Source organism: Fundulus heteroclitus, chromosome 20 (assembly GCF_011125445.2).
Source record: "Fundulus heteroclitus isolate FHET01 chromosome 20, MU-UCD_Fhet_4.1, whole genome shotgun sequence".
In the NCBI taxonomy this organism is placed as follows: Eukaryota; Metazoa; Chordata; class Actinopteri; order Cyprinodontiformes; family Fundulidae; genus Fundulus; species Fundulus heteroclitus.
Genome location: NC_046380.1, coordinates 38,715,154 through 38,736,588, shown reverse-complemented (window position 1 = coordinate 38,736,588; position 21,435 = coordinate 38,715,154). Strand labels below are relative to the sequence as shown.

The following is a 21,435-nucleotide window of genomic DNA, read 5'->3' as shown; positions in this document are numbered from 1 at the left end:
CATAAGTTTTCACACTCTCAAAAGGCCTCACTCCATCAAAGCTCAGTCTCTCAGATGAGGAGTTATTTAGTTGTTGTTATTATTAATCGTCATAAGCCCTGGATATGGTCTTCTTTAGGCTTGACTCCCTGGATCTGTATTTTAAAGTAGGACAGGATGATGTTCTGTAGTTTTCTGGTTGAATTGAAAAGTCAACTCTTAAAAATGGCAAGACCTCGCTTACAAAACCATCTACCACTTTTGAATTCTTTATGTGCCAAATATTTTAGGGCCTCTGTATGCAAAGAAAAGGTGCCAGAGCGACTAACAAGGTACGACTGATTAGTAAAAACTGAGAATACTGAGACTGGCAGCTGGTGGTTAAGGATGAGAAAATTAGCACTCCTTCAGGTTCAACTGTCCTACCGGTGCTAAACTAAATCCCTATTTCACCATTATTAAGGAGCCTGGACTTAAGTTTTGTGCCGTTAATTAAAAATCTAAGCACTTGAGGTGTTTAGTTGTTTAACACAAACTGTGGTTCATTTGCCCCTTGATGCAGTTTGTTTGTGTTAATGTAAACACATCCACAGCACTAGGGTGAGAATGTGATCCTATCTCGATCCCACGCGGTTGCGGGGTGTACGCGGCAAACTTGAGCCAAACGCCTTCCCTTAGCCAGGCTTGAGTTGCAGTATGAGTTGCAGTACAGCAAATAAACAATTCAGCCTTCTCAAAATCATTTGGTATACTGTTCAGATGATTTTGTATGAAATAGTTCCCAGAACCAGTCTAATGGCATGATTACATTCTCCGTCTTTTCTACTAGCTCAGAACACAGCATCTTCTTCCAGTGTGTACGTTTGGTACTCCTGCTCAGGACACATCAGACCAACAAGCAGGCTGGACGTTCTAGCGGGCTTTTCAGTGACAGGGTTTGCTTCGCTTGGAGTCTTCTCTGAGTGAAAAGAAACCAAACTACCAGAGAAAGATACAAGTTAGCAAACCCATCAACTGATTCGGACCAAAGCAAAAACGAACTAGAGGTGTGAAAACGGCCCAACAAAAGTAAAGCGGTCAAACCTGAACCTGATCGTTCTACACTCAACAGTGATTCTTTGAAGCACAGTTTGACAATTATATAAAACAATTTGTGAAAACACAAAAGGAAGCCTTTTCGATCCTTCAGAGCAGGGGTTCTCGAATTGGGGTCGCAAGATGCTTTGATGCTGATGTGCTAAAAAGATTTAGCATTTCCTTTTTTGGGAAACTGATATCAAAGCAGAACTTTACAAACTGCTCCACATTCCTCAGCTTAATGCAGAGGGGAGGCTGCACTTTTTTAAAGAGTTCTTACAAAAATAGTATTTTATTCTTGTAATTTCCCAAAAAAGAAATCCCACTCGTCAGTCTATAGCATGTTCTTTTTTTTTTTCCTTTTTTTTGGGGGGGGGGGGGGGGGGGGGGGGGGTTGTAGGCTGAAGAGTTTGGGAACCCCTGATTTAGAGCACTGGGACCCCCAAAGGTTTGACAAACAACAAAACCTCAAAGTAAATAACAAAGCTTCGTACAAAAAAACTTAAATATGTGTGGATGTCAAACCTGGGCTGGACCACTGATCACAGGTTATTTAACACACATTTTGTAAAGATTCCTAAAAAGGTTCTTAGTTTTACCATAAAGTTCCCAAATCTCCTTTACATGAACCCTATCGTAACGTCATGTGAGCCGGCATCGTCACACTCCTTTGTTTATGACCATGTCATCACATTTTATGCCAGAATTTCAAACTAATGTTTATTTTTTTTAAATTTTGGAGAAAAAGCCAGATTACCAAAGTGAGTTTAATTAGTCAAAATTGTGTATCTAAAGTGTATCTAATTTTCTAAATTTGTTAGAACATGTTTATCGGACTAATTTATTTGTCTTTTAGCTGTTATACATGCAGAATATTTTACTCAGAAATACAGATTAAAATCTACCTAAATGTAAGGTTTACAAATCGTTACGCCCCATGTCGAATCCTGTTTTATCCGTGTTTGAAGGTCAAATAACCCAACTATGTTGCGTTACAACAACCCAAGAAGTCCCTGTTTGAGGGAGTCGTTTAGCAAAATAATCCGGATTATATTATTATAACCCAGCAGTTTTTACAGTGTATAAATCTGTCTTTGGCTGTATACATTTGAGGAGCGGGGCTCATATGACACAGTATGGCTCCATGGGGGTCTGCGTGCCCAGGCAGCAGGAGAAGCAGGCTCTGAGTCTCATCCGGAGCTCCTTGTTGAACATGAAGCTGATGATGGGGTTGGCCCCCGCCTGGGCGAAGCTCATCCACACGGCGGCGGTCAGGTGGAGCTCCGGGACAGGGGCCCCCCGCACCAGTATCCTCAGGTAGCAGGCGCTGATGTACGGAGCCCACAGGACGAGGAAGGACAGCGTGATCAGGTAGTACATCTTCCCGATGCGCTTCTCCGTCTTAAACTCGTCCAGCACCAGCAGCCTCCTGTTGCCGGGGTGCGACGCCTGCCGGATGCCCACCAGCGTGGGCGGCGTGGGTCCGCGCCCGAAGCCCGCGATCCAGTTGGCGGCGGCCTGCCCAGTGGCCCCGGGCCCGTGGAAGGTCCAGTTCTGGCTGATGGCCGGGACCATCTGGGCCGGCTTCATCTTGCGGTGGTCGTAAACGAAGCACAGCATCTTTATGTAAACCACATGGGTGGTGCCCACGATGACCAGCAGCATCAGCATGAAGCCCAGCGTGTCGTTGGACTTCACGTAGCGGTGCTCGAAGGTGCACTGCTCCTCCTCGCGGATGAACTTGTAGGTGCCCACGTCGAACACGGGCGGGAAGGCCATGGCCGCGGAGAGGGTCCACACCATGCAGATGACCGCCACGCAGGTGCACAGGTTCATGCGCTTGGAGTAGAAGCGGTGGTGCGCGATGGCCATGTAGCGGGTGACGCTGACGCAGAAGAGCAGGAAGGCGACGTGGAAGCAGAAGAGCACCGACATGAAGGCGACGATCTTGCAGCTGAGCGCGCCGTACGGCCAGGCGGAGCCGGCGCCGATCGAGGCCATCACGAAGGGGAAGCAGACGGCCGAGCGCAGCACGTCGGCCAGGCACAGGTCCAGCAGGAAGTAGTAGGGCGCCTTGTGCAGCGAGCGGTCCCTGAGCAGCAGCAGCGACAGCGACGCGTTCCCCAGCAGGCTCATGCCCGTGATGAGCCCCAGGGACGCCAGCTTGACCGCAGAGGCCGTGGACGCATAGCTGTGGAAGGACGCGCTGCTCTCCCCCAACCCGCTTGCGTTTGCCATGAGTGCAGCCGAGGCGGAGCGTTTCCCCTCATCAAATCATCCCTGCCGCCCAGACCGACACAGCCAAACAGTGATAAGCGTAATAATAATAATAATAAAAAAACTACAAATAATAACTCGACTCCATCTCGGCGTGCCGTGATCCCCACCTAAAACCAAACAGCTATTTTTTTCTTCTTCCTCTTCTTGTCCCTCATCTCAGAAGCGTCCGGTGCAAAAAGCCCCGTTTCCCCCTCTGTCACCGGTCGCCGTGGAGCAGAGGCGGCCTGCTTGGGGATTAAACAGCATTTCAGAGGGCGTCCACACGGCAGGCGGCAATCCGCTCATAAAGCGCATCTCAGCGTCCCTCCGACGGCCGCAGAGAAAAAAAAAATCCACCCAGCAATCGGCGCTTCGCGGGAATCAACGCACACCCAGCCCAGCCAGCCCGCGGCTCACACTAATGACGGTCGGTGAAGGGTTGGGGAGGTTTCTCCTGCCGGCATCAAGCGGAGACGGCAGGCTCGGGGCGTCGGTACGGAGCACGGCGCACGCAGCGGGAGCAGCGGCGTCCTCGCTGTATGCGACGCACGTCCGCTGCGATCCAGTGAGCAGGCCTGGGATCAGTCAGCTGCTGCTGCTGCTGCTGCTCCGCGCACACCGCCATCAGTCTGCGTCCCCGGGACGAGGCGGCGTTAGCTGAGGGATGCAGGTCATGTGCATCATGCACGTTGGCGCAGTTTACTCTCTAATGTATTTCAACTAAAGTTTACATTATCCTGATATGATAAAACTGGAATACCTAATTAGACTAGACTGACTAATTAAATCAGAGCACACCCCGAATGGCCACTGGATTAAAAGGTAAATATCCAACGATCACTGCTTATTTTGTACAGATGTGTGTCACTAAAACACAACTGTCCCTGTCTGGTTGTCCTTGTGCAAGCGCACATCTAGGTTTGGATGTGTGTGTGGACTCTGTATTCACTGCTTGTGCCAAATATCAAAACATTTCAAGGAGGAATGAAATAATATTACTAAAATATTCAATGGTTCCCACATATCATAAAAGAACCATTAAAAGTCATTTAAAGACCCAAACATTAACACGACTTTGCCCTTTAGCATGCATTTGCTTTGCATACGATCTTTTTGTTTTATGAGTTGTTCTGTCAGACTATGGCCCGTTTTTGCCTACAATTGTGGCACATTTCAGCTGCACAGCCACTTTAATTTTAAAGCTTTTTAAAAATAAATAAGTAACAAAGAGTTGTAAGCTTTGGGGAAATTCTTTTATCCCTATTGCTATGTAAGTTCGTTAGGTAAGGTTTATGGTACTGCTCTTGCCCCATGCATATATTCCTCTGCCCCACACAAGTAAACAAACAAACAAATAAAAAATCACACCAAACAATACTACTGTTAGGTGATAATCAGGATTGATTCAACTGTACAAGCTCAGTTTATGAGACGGGTACATTTTAAGAGAAATGCCAGACGTAAAACTTTTCTTTTGACAAAAATTATAACTAGTGACTCATGTTACTCTCAGCTACCTTTATAGTTTTACTGCTATAGGCTTAGGTTACTGGAGTATATCAGGATCTAATTTTCTCACTATATTGAGTTCTACTGTTCTTCAATTATGCATTATGTGTTGTCATTTCTGCTTTAACTTTCTGTTCTCTCTCTTTTCTCTTCATAGTAGGTACACCTGGTCTGGCGTTCTGTTAACTGTGACATCATCCAGAGAAGACGGCTCACCCGCTACTACCATCTAATGTAGAACAGATTACTAGATCAATGTGTGCTTCTGTGCTTTTTTGTTTCTCTTGTTGTGTCTCTGTTCTGTCTTCTGTAACCCCAGTCGGTCGAGGCAGATGACCGTTCATACTGAGCCCGGTTCTGCCGGAGGTTTTTTTTCCCGTTAATGGGTGGTTTTTCTTCACACTGTCGCTTCATGCTTGCTCAGTATGAGGGATTGCAGCAAAGCCATGTACTTGCCAGACGTCCCCCCCCCCCACATTTATTCCCTAGATGCTGTTGACTTGAGAGGCATCATGGATTCTATGGATCATTATTGGTCAAGTTTGCATACACTCATGGTTGGGATTCTCATATTTTTAACCAAAATTTGTGGAATGGTACAACAGCAGCAATTTCTAAAAACTAAAAAAGGCAGACAAGATGAAACTTGCTGTGGATTTCTTTATAATTCATGCGGGATCATAACGACACATACAGTACACCTACTGCTGTTACCTGGTGAAATGTTCTTCACTTGCTGCAGAGAAAACACACAATTTATACGTAATACTGACAGGACATTTGAGCTCCTTTAGGCAGAGTTTGGTCAAGTTCATTGAAAGGAGCCGGATGCTGGACCTGCCTTTTAAATACCGTGTATATATTTAATAGAGTGGGCCGTCCAAAAACTTAACGTTAGCCTGCTAGAGCCATTCTGAAACTAGCTTTGATGTGCATTTGTGGTCACTGTCCTTTTATTCAGCTTTCAGTCCTTTTAGCCAAACTTTCGCTTCACTCGAAAAAATTAGTTTGAACGCCCAGGACCTGACTGGGGTCGAGGACGCCATAGACAAGAGAGTCCTGGAAACCTACCATCTCTGTCCACTGGGTTTTACATCCCCTTGAATTGAGGTGGTGCAGAGAAAGAATCATGTCTCTGACACTTTTAAACGCCACATAAATTTGCAGCTGCCCGCATCGACAAGTTTGAAAGTCAGATGAGACAAAGATTGAGCTATGTCGCCTCAATGACATGCATAATGTTATATTAAAGGTTTCAGATTGAATTGTAATATAACAACTGTCAAGCATGGAGGTGGCAGCATCATGCTGAGGGGGCTGTTTTACTGCGAGTGGTAACAGGTTAAGGAACAAATGAAGGACTTCCTCCTAATTCTTCATTTGCAGCTTAAATCAGCAGCGTGTATATAATAAATGTTGGACAAAGTCAGCTTTCCAAGGTGAAAACTATCCCCAACACAACTCAGTAATAATCTCAACTTTGTGGATTTTAAGAAAAATCCGTAATACACGCAAACTTGTGCATCCCATATTGGTTTAAAAATTCATTCAAGATGTCGTCTGGGTCAAGCATGACGAATGCTCGCAACATTCTCTACTTTTCTTTATAGATCCCGGCTTGCGGCCTACTGGGTGGCATTTCTTTCGGGGCTGAAGGAAAATGACACACTTACATAACACGCCTGCACATGTGAGGAAGGTCAATTAAAAGAATAAAACTATACCCGGTGTTTTTTTTAGGGTTTCGATTCCCGAAAAGGCCACGCAATCCTTGAATAAACAGAAAAGAGCTGACAGCCTTTTAAAACAGAACACGCAAAATGGTAGTTTGGTGATCACATCTCGCTCTCGGCTTGTACTTTGAACCCAGAGCTGCCATCATGTGACGGGGTTTCGCCCACAGCTGCAGGGATTAGACACCCCCACCGTTAACCAGCTCCGTGCAGGCTTCAACAAGAGAATATCTGTTGGGTGAATAAACACATGGAGCTCCATGGAGCTTTGCACAGTTCAGAGGTGCAAAGATGTCACTCCAGAGGATGTAAATTCAAGAAGAATGCTGGTATACTGCAAGGAAACAGTGCTAGTGTGCGGAGGGGATTTGAAATGACTAAATGAGCCTTACAGTTTGCAGCGGGAACTTGCAATGGTTTCAGAGAACAAGTAATGTAATACAGGCGAAAGGAGAAAAAACATGTGCACAAAGAGCATCATGGCATTATAAAATTGTAATCTGAGTTCATTGTTTTTTGTTTTGGGTGGAAAAAAACAAATCTGTTAAGGCAACAGAAAGCTGCAGAGCAAAGATCTTGCAATAAGAAGATGATTCACTCAAGTCTTATCTTGTGTTGTGTCTAGTTTTGTAGCCCTCTGCACTGCAGCGTTCATGTCCATTGACCACAGTTTAACTCTCCTTTTTTATATATATTCTACCCCATAAAATCGCCTTTGGTTGGCTCTTTCTTTCCCAGAACAATGAGAAAATGCACAACACAGATAAAGAGAAAAAAAGGAAACAGAATCAGCGTTCTGTCATTCATTCTCATAACTTAAAAAAGCCAGCTCTTTATTCCAAGGGGAAAAAGTCCCCGTGAAGGCAATGTTTAGGAATAGAGTCAGCAACCACTGAGCTCTCCTACTTGACTCTATCAACCAAATACAATAAGCCATTGAGTTGAGTAATAGCCAATACATAATAGATTTACACACATTGCAAGGGACTCAAACTAGATACATTACCAGTCAAAGGTTTAGACTCACCTTTGACTTTCAATGGCTTTTCCTTATTTTTATGACTTCCTACATTGAGGATACATAGTGAAGACATCAAAACGATCACTATGAAGCATAAAGAATCATGTATCAAACACAAAATTATGAAATAACTCAAAACATAGTTTAACTTTTTTTTAAATACCCCCCCCCCCCTTGTTTAGAGTACCGCTTTGTTCCCCCTTGGCCTGAGCAGCTTAAGGTTAGTTACCTGAAATGGTTTTCCAACTGTCTTGTATTATTATTATATAGATATATGAGAGCTTTGACACAAGCTATAAACATGCTATGAACATTTACTGTTTAACCTTTGCCTAAATGATCATTTTTAATCTGGTATTGATATTGGAATTTTAATATGGAAATACTCTTAATTCTTATAAACAGACCACATAACAAAGGGGAGAAAGAAGAATTGGGACAATGAAAATGTGCCTGATTAGAAATGCTGCCTATAGTAAATGAATCTAACGACCTCTAGTGGACAGATTGTGCCAAGGCTGGCTAGTTGACACATTTAGTGTGCTTTGGCAATTTTCCTTTGGTAAGAATTACAGTTGTCCATCCAAATTTCTATCATAAATCATAATTATAGCTTAAACTGTTTATTGACTAATTTTGTGCTGCATTTGTTGTCTTTCAAATTACACCCATGAAGCCGCAATATAGGTAAAAGTAGCAACGGAAGAATGAACTGGTGTTTTGAATTTTATAGAGCTTTATACATCTCATCGTTTTCCTGAACATGACAGATAATCCAACATGTTATCATTTCTATGGACCAAATCCATGTCCGTTCTGTTCGTAAACCCATTACACTTAATAACAGACTTCCTTTTGAGGATGAGCACCATCTGATTAATTAAAGAGGGATTAATGAAACTACACATATTCTGGAAGAAGACACAAAGATTTATCCTCCCTGTATTTGACTCTCTTACTAATTCAGATACTCTGATATAATGGAGTTTGTTTTTCCATAGTACTTGAAACAATGAGCTGGCTTTTTTATGCTATTGGAGGACACAGAAAGGGAATAAAATGATTCCATCTGCTTTGGACAGTAGTAACCTGCCAAAATATGAAAAGATCACTAATAGCTCAGACACTTTCTCAGAGTTGTTACTGTATATGACTAAAGTGCTTTCTATTTAAACTGGATTTTTGGACACTGTAAATCTAAACATTGGTTCAAACTCTAACCGAGACACCAGGGTGTGAAGGCGACCTTTACCAGCTAGATTTACTGGGAAGTCAAAGGCTGGGGGAACAAGTGGTTGCTTAGTCCACAGATCCATCCTCCCACCATAGACGAGCTTTTTATTAAATTAAACTTCATACATGTTACAATTTATGATAAATAACCAAATCATTCATACTTCATTACTGCATGTTTGCACCATGACAAAAACAACAAAACCCCATGCACAGAAATCCCCCGACGCTGTCTTAACCCACAGCCTATCCGTGGGCACCTTTAAATGGTGTCCGGAGAGCCGGGGAAGCATTTGCCCAAACTCCCTGGAGAGGACACAGAAAAGACAGAAAAACAGCATTTGCTTTATTTTTTGACCTTATTTGCACAAAAAAGAGAAAAGGAAAAACAACAACACTATCCTGACAGACAACTACCACACTTCCTAATGAGGGAGAAGCCATGCAGGGCCAGGAACAAAAGGCTGAAGGCTACTTATTAAAATACTCTATAAATATTTTGTTATTAATTAAAACCTATTGTAAATGTTTGTTGACATGTATATCAATGTGGAGCTAAATAAAGCAAACAACCCTATGGACTGAGTGAGATGTGTTTTTTTTTGGAATGAAAAATCCCACTGGTACATAGACATACGCCAGAAAGGACACAGAGAGCTAGTTGTACCATGGATTTGCCTTTTTTTAAAAAAAAAAACAACTTGAATTAAGGAGGAGATATTCATTTTGGGGGTGGGGGCACTAACTAAGATTGTGAAGTGAACCATTGCAGAGAGGTGATTTGTATGTTAAAAAAGTAATTGTTAGCGGCTTTTTACCATACCCTGTAAAGAAGCTCTTTTTTTTTATTTTTTTCCCCTATCTCTTTTTACAGCTCCAGATAAAGAGTTTCAACAGCAGAAATGACTGAATTACCTTACAACGCTGACTTTTTACCAAAATCAATAATTTTACTATAAACAACTTACTTAATCTATAAAGTTGTTGATTAGTATGTGTAAAATCTGTGCACTTGTCAGCACATCCTGTGAGGATTCTATTTCTCTTGCTCCCCATATAAAAGCAGGGGATGTTATACAGTTGCAAAGTTTGCTTATAACTCGGGCTGGCCCTGGAAACAAGCATCATCTGCTTGTTGACTAATTGAGATTGTAATATTTAGATTTTTTAATTCACTACCAGTTTGGGTGCTGTAAGGAACCTAGGAACATTGTCGTAATGTGGCCAGAAAATACAGGTCTGGTTCTTGTTTACCAAAAACACATTTGTTTTTCCAAATGTTTTGACCCGTCTAGCTCATCTCGTTTTTAACGGGTATTGAAAAATTAATTTTGATTTGAAATTATAACATTGTTGAAAATTTTATTAGAAATGTACACCATCATCCAGTGACTATGACGATATTTAATTGATACAAAAAAAATGGATAGGAGTGAGCCCTCTTTATTTTTGCTAGTCTTTGGGGTGGACCAGCCGCGACGTTCCTACCCAGTGACGCAAGGACGTCAGCAGTCGGTGGGCGGAAGAGCGGCAGTGTCTTTCGGTGTCTGCAGATAAAGCCCAAACCGAACCGGGTCGTTTTGTCCGGAGAACGCGCAGCGAAGGGCCCGGTTCGTCTCCAGCGTTAATGGCGGCCCCCGCGGGTCAGGCGGATGTCCAGATGGACCGAGGCGGCCAGACGGTCCCCTCCGAGGACAACATTGACATCGACGAGAAAGAGTTGGACAACATCACAAAGAAACAGCGAGAAGACGACTCGGCGCCCCAGCTGCCTCTGCACTCGCCCTGGACCTTCTGGCTCGACAGGTAAGCTCTGGGGGTCTGTTCGCCGCGCCTGGGCGGCCGGAGCCCCGGCCGGAGCCCCGGCTTGGAACAGCGAGAGCCGAGCCAAGGCCACAGCTTTTCAGGCCTGCAGGAGCAAAGCGCAGCGGGAGAAATATCCCTCTCTGAGGCTCTTCTGACCCTTTTCCGGTTGCTTATGCCAACAGCCCGGCCCGGTTGTGCAAATGAGGACTTCTAGGTCCGAGCTGTCTGTAGAGATGGGTCCTACGCAGCACGGCGGACCCGGAGGGGTCCCTCCTTTGTGCTACCCCGCTGTCCACCTGAAGTTACCCTGCCTCATCCAGCAGGGGGACCTGGCTGATTTTGGACCGAGACGGACACCGTCGTCCCGTTTTCCAGGATCTGGATTTGTGTGAAAGCTGCGTAGCCGCAGAGTGTGGCCTTTGGTGAAGGGCCCTATGACTGACACAGAGTGTGGCCTTTGGTGAAGGGCCCTATGACTGACACAGAGTGTGGCCTTTGGTGAAGGGCCCTATGACTGACACAGAGTGTGGCCTTTGGTGAAGGGCCCTATGACTGACACAGAGTGTGGCCTTTGGTGAAGGGCCCTATGACTGACACAGAGTGTGGCCTTTGGTGAAGGGCCCTAGGACTGACACTGGCATTGAGGGGACAGCATGGGGTTGTTGAGCTGTGTCGTCTCAGGATAAACCGCTGCATCATGCTGTTTACGACAGAAAGTGGCACTGAAGTGGCTGAAATATTAACATTTTTCTTTTAAGACAGACAAAAAGGGGTTGACAAGGATTATTATTCAAGCGGCCTTCTTTCAGCCAGTTGAGCAGCAGTGCTTAGCAACAGGTTGGGGAGGGGCAGCGCCGGCCGAATCGGTGCTCTATCCAGCTTCAGCCACTCGGGTCGCTGTCTCTGGTCCCTCCAGGACCCGGCTGGGCATGCTGGGAAACGTGCATCCCCTCTGCAGCCGTAACTGGAAGCCTTGTTGCCCCGTCACACCTGTACAGACGCATTGGTCTGTGTGATAAAGGTTGATTTCTGCTGTTAGACGCAACCTCCGTTCTTTTGACTGCTCTGTCGTTATCACGTTATTGGCTGGATCCTGAAGATGTTACACAGTGTTGACGTATGGACTTAGCTTTCTTTAAATGTCCAGGTTTGGACAGTAACACTTCCACTGGTATTTTGATTTTTTGACTTGACTGGATACACGCTTCTGGTTCTTAGGTTGAGTTTAATATGCTAAACATAAAATCTAAAGTACTATATTTTTTTCCCTTCTGGGATCGCTACAAATGAAATCAAAGCAAATGTAGGGTTTTAAAGGATCTACGTTTAGGCTATGTTCACTTTCCAGGAAGATGCGACCAATATCCGATCTTTTTGCCCATAGTGACCAATATCAGTCTTCGTCATGGCAGTGTGAACGGCCCAAATCCGATCTTCTCGTCCTGAGTATTTATTAAATTGGTAGGCTACTTATAGATCACACATAACTCCCTAAGGAGTGGCGTCTATCCTTTGAGTCTCAGCGTAGCCCAGCCCAGGAGGAAAATGAAGCTCAAAATTAGATGTTTTTACAATCGGGTTGCTTTTAAGTACAAGTATGAGAACTTGACGCTGGTATCGGGTCTAGTACCGAGACCAGTATACGACAGCGCTAGTTGTTTGAATATATGTGGAACCTCCAGAGAAGCTCTGACTACCATTCAAGCAGACGTTTGAGTCTGAAAAGGTGTGGAGGGTTTGTGATGACAATGTGCACGGGGCGCTGAAATCCTTCTGCTCGTACTGACGCTCGTCTTCGTTTTGGCTAAGCTGCAAACCTCGTGGGAGAACCTGCTGCTTGTTGGCGCCTTCCCACATTCAAAAGCGATGGTCTGAATATTAGCAGGTGTTGCCGTTCTTTACGTCGGTGCTGTCGACCGCAGGCCTTTAATAAGTGGCTAACTCGTCACGTCTCCGTCCCTCTGGGTTCTGTTTTTACGGCCCGTCCGGGTCCCACCAGCTATCTGTCCTTCTGTGGAGCAGATCAACACATCCGACTCCGTCTCAGCACATTTCTGCAGCTGGTATCCAGGTCTGTTCTCCCTGTAATAAACCTGACAGTGTCATTAGCATGCTTAATCTAAACAGTCTCATGAAATATTTCAGACATGATTGCCTTTTTTTATTTTTTTACTCTTTAAGACCGGAGAACAATCCCTGGACCCTCTCCAGACGGTTGAAACTCAGCAGCTATTCTCTTAACTCCACTGGACGTTTTAATGTCTGGTTATTTTTAGAATTCAAAGTCCATTTAGAGGCCGGCCCATATTTGCTCCTTGCATGCTTCCTGCACAGTATAACTCCCATCATCAGCCAGAGAACCGTCCTTTACCGTGGTGGGTCCCCTCCCCGGTCCTCAGGGTTCCTGCCGTTCCAGGTGTCTCCTCCTCGCTGCCACGCCCTGACACAACGAACGCCCAGAGGCTCCTGCGCCACTCTACGGGGTGCAGAGGCAGGCGCGTCTAAAACACGCAGGACACGGGGGTACCGGAGGACCAGGGCTGGGACCGCTGCTGTGCATCGTGACGGGCCGTGTGTCGGACGGCTCACAGAGAAGCAGTCCTGCACGTCAGCGCGGCCTCCGCTGCTCCCTGCATCCATCACAGCTAAAGCCGCCTCTTCCTGTCGTTGCAGGTCGCTGCCGGGCACCACGGCCGCAGAGTGCGAGTCCAACCTAAAGAAGATCTACACCGTGCAGACGGTTCAGGTGAGATTTGCCGACGGCTTAAATGGCTTCATCGCCTCAGGAGCGATGGGCGCGCTGGCAGTCCGCCTCGTTTAGGAGGCGTCCCCCCTGACGGAGGGGGATGGCGGTTCCCAGCATGCTGCTGGGCTGCAGTCAGCTGACCCCACGGCGCAGGAACCAGCCTGGAAATGTGAGCAGTCCACGCCTGGCAGAGGTTTCACAACGCTGAAAGTGGCTTTGTTGCTGTGTGCCGTTTCTGCCACGGCGTTCTGCTCGGACCCGCCTCCTGCTGATAACCTCATAAAGTCAGTCACCAGGGGGCGCCGGGCACCCCCTCTGACCCGGCACCTTCTCCTCATGCCAGCGGGCGTCTGTGGCTGTGCAGCCAGCAGCCTCTTGCTGTCGTGTGTGTGTGTGTGTGTGTGTGTGTGTGTGTGTGTGTGTGTGTGTGAGCAGCAGGACTGAAAGTTTCCACACGCTCTCCAGAAATTCCCCCACCGTGTGTGAAAACGGTTCATGTTCCCAAACACAAGGTTGAAAGTGGCGAGTGTTTGGCAGCTCGCCTGCAGACCCCGCTCTGAAGCAGTTTGGTCTTCCTGCTGTGACGTCTCTAAGGTCGCGTAGCGGGGCTGTGGTCCCATGAACGTGTTGGGACGATGATAAGGAGGGTGTCGCACACACCGCTCTCTGCTGCAGAGCCAGGGTCCAGCACGGCCGGCCTTGGGCTTGAGAGGGAAGTTCTGGAAAGCGCTGCACCTGACCGCCGGGCCCGCCTTGGCTCTCCATGCGGGGAGCCCAACGGCTCCTAGCCGAAGGTTTGAAGTGTTCGCTGCTAGCCAGCTTCAGGCTGACGGGGAGTGATCTAAAGCAGGGGTCTGCAACCTGTGGCTCTTTACACCTTTTCAGTTTAGGGCTTTTAAAAAAAACTGGTCATCGTTTCTAAATGTAAAGGTCATTTAAAATTGCTAGCTTTAGGATGCATTTAGTTCTGCAATATATGCATAACATTTCCAGAAAGAAAGAAACTAATGGTGTATAGAATATTTTACTATAGCTAAATGAAGTATCTTTTTGTCAACAGGTTGCAAACGACTTGCTTTTTCATCATTTTGATGCCATTTGCTATAAAGATCAAATGTCCAATTGAAGAAAATGCATTAAACCTAAGCATAAAAATTAGTGTTGCACCGATACCAGTATCGGCCGGGGCGCTGATACCGCACTAAAATGGTGGTATCGGTATCGGTGAGCACCAACAAATAGGTAGATACCATTTTGATGTTTGTATGTCACTTGAACGCAGCCTTCTCTCTCCCGACACTCACTAGTTCTACTGGATTCACTTTGTATTAGTCTTTTTCCTGCTTTACAAAGGTAGCAGCTTGACAAAGCCATGATGGCAATTATTTTACATCCAAGTAGTATGCTGTTCTTCATATATACACACACATCAATGTCAAACAGATGGTATCAGTATGGAATCGGTATCGGCCGATACTGCACAGCCAGGTATCAGGTATCGGTATCGGGGCCAAAAAATGGCATCGGCGCAACACTAATAAAAATACTGTTGCTTAAATAATAAAAACTGTTGATCTTTAATTAAAAAAAATTTAAACAAATTTCCTATCTTATACTATAAAAACGAGCTCCTGTTTCAAAGAGACGTGTAGCTTTTGTGGCTCTAAACAAAATTTGAACAGCTGGACGGAGAGCAAAAATGGCTCTGCGGGTTGTAAAGGTTGCTGACCCCTGATCTAAACTATTTGTGCTCTGATTAGATTGGCCATGCCTTGATGGGAATTTAAAACAGACGTTTTGATGACGTGCACAAGTAAACTAGACTAGACTTTATCCTCTTTCCCCACAACAATCATGAAGTTTGTCACAAGCCGAGCCCTTACGCCCCCCCCCCCCTTCCCCGCAGTGCTGACATCTCATTTTAAAGCTTTATGTGGAAGAGTTCAGTGACAATGTTTTATCAGCTTCTTGCTGTAAAAAAAAACAGCCTTCATCGGTCAGGGAATGACTTGTTAGCACCTTTGCAGTTCGGCTTTAACGATGCACGGATGGACTGACTACCCGTGTCGAGGTGCTCCAAGATCTAGAAGTTTGGATTTCAGGTCTACTCAAAATATTCATTCACACCCTTCCTTCGGTTTAACATCTTTAATGTGTTGCCAGAGAAATGCTTAAAGTTACCCACTTCTGCCCCTCCCCCACCTGTTGCTATGCACTGTGGGGGAAAGAAGGCCTCTACAATCTTCCCTGGCACACAAGGAAGAGAAAAGCTCAGCTCTCTGACCCGGATGGTTACGGAGTGGAAAGCGAGTCAGGGTCGGCAACCTGTTGCACTTTTGTGTTTTTATTTTTTATGCTTGTCTTTATTGTAAAGCACTTTGTGGTTTTTGACCTGTGAAAGGTGCTATAAAAATGAAATGTACTTCACTTGTTAAACTTGAGGTCACTCTATAAAGAGCAGACCGGCTATAAGCACCAGTGACACTGGGGTTTATTTAGCAGCAGTAAGTCTGGTTGTTGCTTTCTAAGGTCCTCGCTCTGTAGGAGTCTCCCAACTCCAGGCAGAACCAGTTCCTACGCAGCTGATTCACAGGACAAACTTCATACATGCTGTATAAATCTGTATTACACACAGGTTACAGGGCGGTGTAGCCCACGGGTTAAATCGTGGCACCGGCTGTCCAGCAGGGGGCGCTGGTATACAGCTCGTAGGGTGGGCGTTTGAATATGTGAGCTTGATTTGTTTCTTCCTGTGTGTGTTTTGCTTTTGTAGATGTTCTGGGGCGTGTATAACAACATCCCTCCAGTCACAGCCCTGCCTTTGAGATGTAGCTACCACTTAATGCGCGGAGAAAGGAGGCCGCTGTGGTGAGTCCGCTTCTGCAAAAGGCTCTGAACTCCACCGTGTTAAATCAGTTAAACATGGAGCCCATGTCTACGTCACACGTTTAGATAACGTTGTTCCTCAACTCCTTACAGTATCTGACCTGCTTTCAGATTTAGTGTCTGATGTGGAATCATCCATTTTCTCCATGTTGTCAGTAACCAGTTTGGCTTTTCTCTTCCACACCTCCAGGGAAGAAGAAAGTAATGCAAAAGGAGGCGTGTGGAAGATGAAAATCCCCAAAGAAAACGGTGTAAGACGTTGCCTGCGGTTCACCTGCTTTCCTCTCCTGATGCGGCTGATTTAGTCATGAGCTCCTCTGCTTTGTGTTTCAGTCTACAGTTTGGAAGGAGTTGTTACTTGCCACTATCGGGGAGCAGTTTGCAGATTATTGCGCTTCAGGTACAGCAGGGCGACACGGAGACGTCGGGCTTGACAGACGGATGCTTTGCTAACAGGCTCTTCTGTTTTGCAGACGACGAGGTTGTCGGCGTCAGCGTTAGCGTTCGAGATCGGGACGACGTCGTACAGATATGGAACAGAGACGCAACTCTCGCTAACGAAGCAAATATCTTGGGGAAAGTCTATGAGCTGCTCCCGTATATATCCTTTAAAGCAGTTTTTTATAAGTGTAAGTATTTTTTTTTTTTTACTTGTTACATATATTGTGCGTGTGGATCAGGCTTTTAGCTGTATAGGCTGCCTGGATGGGGTTTGTTAGAATGAGAACATGTATTTAAATTCATGTGATTGGGTGAGGCTGTCATTTCTTAATCAAGTCATGGAACAAAATTAGGTTCTTGGATTTAGCTAAATCTAAGAGAGGTTGTGCAACCATTAAATTGAATATGTAAGAGCCAACCCTGAACATTAGTCCAGTTCTCTTATCGATCAGATGCAACTTAGCAAAACTGAGCCATGCTGATATTGTCTTCTTGAAAGAAAATAACTTCTCCTGGTAAACCTTTAAAACAAGCCGTACACATTCTGACTCTCAGCTTTAAAATCTAAAAAAATAAAAATGACCCCAACTGTGATAACGATGCATTTAAAAGTTCCCATAGATGACCTTCTTAAAGAAGATCCTCTAAACCAGAGGTTTTGTCAAGCTCTGATCTGCCAAAGTGCTGATTTCTCTTTAAGGACAATAAATACTTATAAAATATATTTTTCAACTCAGCACAAGTTGAAAATGTGTCTCACCAATTATCCTGCACAGTAAAATAGAACGTAGCTGTTTCTGTATCCGTGAAAATCTGCTAATCCAGTGAAGACATCCGGATTTATTTAATTTAAAATAATAATAATAATTTAAATGTCCGACCAGCCAATTTGGCAGAAAATTTCTTTTCCATCACATCCTGAAACCCTTAAACTAAGAACTAAATTGACAGCCTCTATACATTAAGGTTTTTATCCCTCCCATTACAGCCTGAATCCACAAACTGAGTCTCCTATAATGAAATGCTTAACCCCTGAGTTGTTATTTCAGCTCCTAGACCCCACCGTGTCCTTCATGTTCAGTCATGTTTATCAAGCAGACGTATAATGAAATGAAACCGCTCTGTCTCTTTCAGCTCATATGGAACATCATGCCTTTGAGGGAGGACGCTCAAGACATTAGATTGTGAAGCACTTTTATTTTATTTTTTAAACCTGAACTCTGTACCTGCCTCCACAGAAGGCGATGTCCAACAACATAGTTAAGGATAGTATTTTTGCTTTCAATGAGGAGAGGTTATCAATATATTTTTATATCTTTTAATGACTGCTGCCTTGTTTTAATCATAACGTGGGTCCTAAAGCTCTGAGGGGTTCAGAGAATGTAAACTGTGTAAATCTCATCCCAAAGGCATTAAGTAGCGGGGGGGGGTGTAAGGTCCTGGTTTGCTGCAATGTACTGACACGGTCCTGTCTTCTGCATATTCCAGGAAGCACTCACGCCGTTTATGGTGGAGAGGTACAAGTCGTATTCAGTACGTTAGAATATTACTGAAAAGTTTATTTCACACACTAGCTTCAACGCATTTTACAGATTAATCGCACACAGACTGATGCTTTCTAGCTGTTATTTCTGTTATGTGGATTTTCCATTTGGAGGTAACGGAAACAGTATTCAAGTTTAGAATATTACTTCAAATCAATACAAAACTTGTTTTAAAACAGAATTTGGGGCTTAATGAGGAGTATGTTTAGCACCTGCTTAAAGGTCATTTCCAAAAGTCACACGGTGACAAACGAGCCTCATCAGAACCTGCGCTCTAATCTACTGAATGTGACGGTACCTTACTGCTTCCCCATAGTGATCCATTCAGCTCGTTCAGTGCCAAAGCACGCTTCTGCTGTTTCAGACGTTCTTCTCGTCACCATCCGACTGTTTCCTCCAGTCGGGATTCAGCCGCTCACACGGAGGGAATGTAACGCTTGCTTTTCTGAAATATCCATCAAGTGTGAACTTGAATCCCAAAACGTTGCACGTGGCTATTTATGCTAGTCTGCACATCATAAAGCCATCATAACGGATCAAAGTGAAGTCCAGCACAGATGTGGCCATTGTTATTTTTAAAGCTTTATTTTTCTGAGGGGAAAAAAAACTTTTAAAAAGTGTCTCTGGGAGTGTTTTTAATTTTATTTCCCTCACCATTGTATTAGACCTGTTGTTATAATAGACCCCTGAAATGAAGTTACTGATTGTTAGATGAGGTAATGCTGCACATTTTTCTTCATATCTGTTGCGACACGTTGCCACTAGCAGCAAAGCTGCAGGTTTTGCCTTCCTGCGCCGCGTCCTGCTGGAAGCACTGCACACAGGGAAGCAGGAGGCATTACTTCTGCTTCACAGACGTACGTAGCTAGGTCATACGGTCATGTTTGGTGGTGGGTTGAGCTTTAAGAGACTGAGTTTTATGTAGACTGCTGCTTAGGGGGATGAGAGGAAAACGACCAATAAATAAATCAGCTCCCGTCTGTACGAGAAGGTGTGAGATTCAAGGAAGGTATTCGTCTCTTAGCTTACTTTTTAAAACTGCACCATTGATTTAACACCTACTACAAGCTGTTTTTGATTAAGTAGACGTTTAAGTCTGGTAGTTTTAGTCATCACTTTTTGTAGTTGGTCTCTTGCTGGGTTGAATTTTTTTTTTCTTTTTTTTCCTTCTGTAAAGTCTTTTTGCAGTGACATGGACAGATCAAATAAAATGGAGCTGAAAATCTTTTCTTTGGAGTTTTTTTGTGTCTTTTCACTGAGAACACTAAGAACATGGGACTGTTTCTAAATAGCTATATGAAATTTCTCATTTATGCAGACATGGTTGGTGCAAAGTTATTCCAGATCCACTTTTCTATTGCCTCTGTGACAGAATTGAGACATAAGTGTTATGAACTGCGAAGGTCAAGGAATTCTGGACAACTCTGCTACTTTATGCAGGAGCTCTTTGTTATATTTGTAATCCAAAACTTTCAAATGAAGAGCCTGATGCAGTCGGCTTCCCTACGTGGATCCTTTTTTTTTTCCAATTGACACACGATCAACTGAATTTGACCATTTCAGAAATGTGATTTGGGTCGACTTGAGTTAAATGTGATTGGAGCTGGATCTGACCAGTATGACTGGATGGTATTAGAAGGGATTGGATTAAGGTGGATTCTGTTAAACACACGTACTACAGTAGCGTGGTCACTCATTTTAGAAACGTGAAGCTGCAGATTAAATAATTTGTGTTTACAACTGGGTAGCAATTTCACAAAGGTTTTACATTTATATAAAAGTTCTAAAATGCAGTAGTGGTTTAGGCGAATACTGTTGGCAATATAACGTATGTAATGGTGTAGATTATTTTCTTTTTATTCTACTCCTGCCTGATCCCATTGTACTAAAGACCCTCCTGATCCATTGTAATCTAAAATCAAAGTATGTAAATGTTCAAATATTAAAAAAAACATTTAGGAGGACATAGGTTCATCACGTCCTCCTAAATGATGTTAGGTGGTTACCAAAGACTCAACCCTGGAGGTGACTCAAAAGGTCGCTCAAAATAGTGTTTGTTCAAGGATGTGCACACATGTGCATTCAAGTTTATTGAAGCTTTTTCCCTCCTGAAATATTTGCCTCTGATATATTTATGTAGTTGAATAATCCAGGATACAAGTCACAGTAAAGGTGGAAAAAAAAGTTCTGAAATGATTTATGGTCTAAGCTTTTACGTGTCGTTTAAATAGGGATGTGTAGACTTCTACATCCACTGTAAACAGGAGCCTGAACATTTTAGGGTTTGTCCTAAGTTCCAGAGTAATATACCAGTTTATGGGTTATACTATTTGTTTTTGGGATATGTAGTTTAGCATGATGATTAAAACCAGCTAGACTGTTCCAGCCTGTTTGATTTAGACAGACACCACCTCCACCTGATTACGGCATGTAATAGCACACATTGTTTAGAATAAACTAAATTTAATAGAGCCTATTTGTGAACTAACTCTATAGAACAAGGTTAATAAAGATTTAAGAACCAGATAGTTATCTAAAGGAGGATCTCCAAATATCCCAATGCTTTTTTTGTGTGGGGAAAGTGGAAAATTACAGCAAAGAGCAAACTTCAGTCTCTAACAGGGTTACATTTCTAAAGCAGAGACGTGACGTAACGCAGTACCTGGTTTTCTGACTCCTTTGGTTCTTTTACTTTTCATTAGCGGTGAACCTCCAACAGGAAATCTCCCCCTTTCATCACACGGTGAATGCCACAGCCCTCGGCAGCAGCACAGCATTTGAAACCCCCCCCCCCTCCACCCGTTTGGAAGTCAAAAGCAGCTCCTGTTCATTAGCGTAATTACCTAATTAACAGGAAGCTAATTACTTTGTTGTGTGCACACAAACGTGTTGAGAGGCTGTTATGTAACGGATGGTGATCCACAATTAATTTGTGACCACACTCCAAGTCGGGGCCCTAATCCACGCCGTGCATCAGCAGCATGACACAGACAGAACGCCATGCAGGATAAATTCAGTCAGCTCCTGGGCTCCACTGATCCTGTATTGACATGCAGATTGAGTCACTGAATAATTAGTGAGAAATTAGATTATCCTTTCAATTTGCTTCCTGAAACAGTTCATACATTGGTTTTTTTTCCTGCTTTATTTCGTTCATTATATCAGACGTTGACAATTTGCAGCTTAGCGGAAAAAACAGTA

At 44.2% G+C, this 21,435-nt stretch overlaps 2 protein-coding genes and 1 long non-coding RNA gene across 3 annotated transcripts; 1 reads left to right on the top strand and 2 right to left on the bottom strand.

Annotated features, from left to right (window-relative positions):
* Positions 1-1,434: 1,434 nt before the first annotated feature.
* On the bottom strand, positions 1,435-3,780 carry gpr27 (G protein-coupled receptor 27). The gene has a single exon (XM_012873806.3). The coding sequence runs from the start codon at positions 3,292-3,294 to the stop codon at positions 2,179-2,181; it is 1,116 nt and encodes a 371-aa protein (XP_012729260.2). The 5' UTR covers positions 3,295-3,780; the 3' UTR covers positions 1,435-2,178.
* A 4,516-nt stretch (positions 3,781-8,296) lies between these two features.
* LOC110369276 lies at positions 8,297-10,387 on the bottom strand. The gene is made up of 2 exons (XR_002428877.2): positions 10,300-10,387; positions 8,297-9,117 (listed from the first exon to the last, which is right to left on the bottom strand). It is a non-coding gene; the product is annotated as an uncharacterized LOC110369276 (long non-coding RNA).
* Positions 10,316-19,462, top strand: LOC105934440 (eukaryotic translation initiation factor 4E type 3). The gene is made up of 7 exons (XM_012874413.3): positions 10,316-10,617; positions 13,291-13,363; positions 16,137-16,231; positions 16,440-16,500; positions 16,583-16,649; positions 16,723-16,878; positions 17,825-19,462. Exons 1-7 carry the CDS (start codon positions 10,439-10,441, stop codon positions 17,869-17,871), a joined length of 678 nt encoding a protein of 225 aa, XP_012729867.1. The 5' UTR covers positions 10,316-10,438; the 3' UTR covers positions 17,872-19,462.
* Positions 19,463-21,435: the final 1,973 nt, after the last annotated feature.

Bases quoted from the DNA above. Each gene is read 5' to 3' on its own strand.
- gpr27 (XM_012873806.3), bottom strand. From the start codon at position 3,294: ATGGCAAACGCAAGCGGGTTGGGGGAGAGCAGCGCGTCCTTCCACAGC.
- LOC105934440 (XM_012874413.3), top strand. From the start codon at position 10,439: ATGGCGGCCCCCGCGGGTCAGGCGGATGTCCAGATGGACCGAGGCGGC. The intron at 10,618-13,290 runs GTAAGCTCTGGG...CTGTCGTTGCAG, and splicing joins TGGACCTTCTGGCTCGACAG to GTCGCTGCCGGGCACCACGG. The intron at 16,232-16,439 runs GTGAGTCCGCTT...CCACACCTCCAG, and splicing joins GGAGAAAGGAGGCCGCTGTG to GGAAGAAGAAAGTAATGCAA.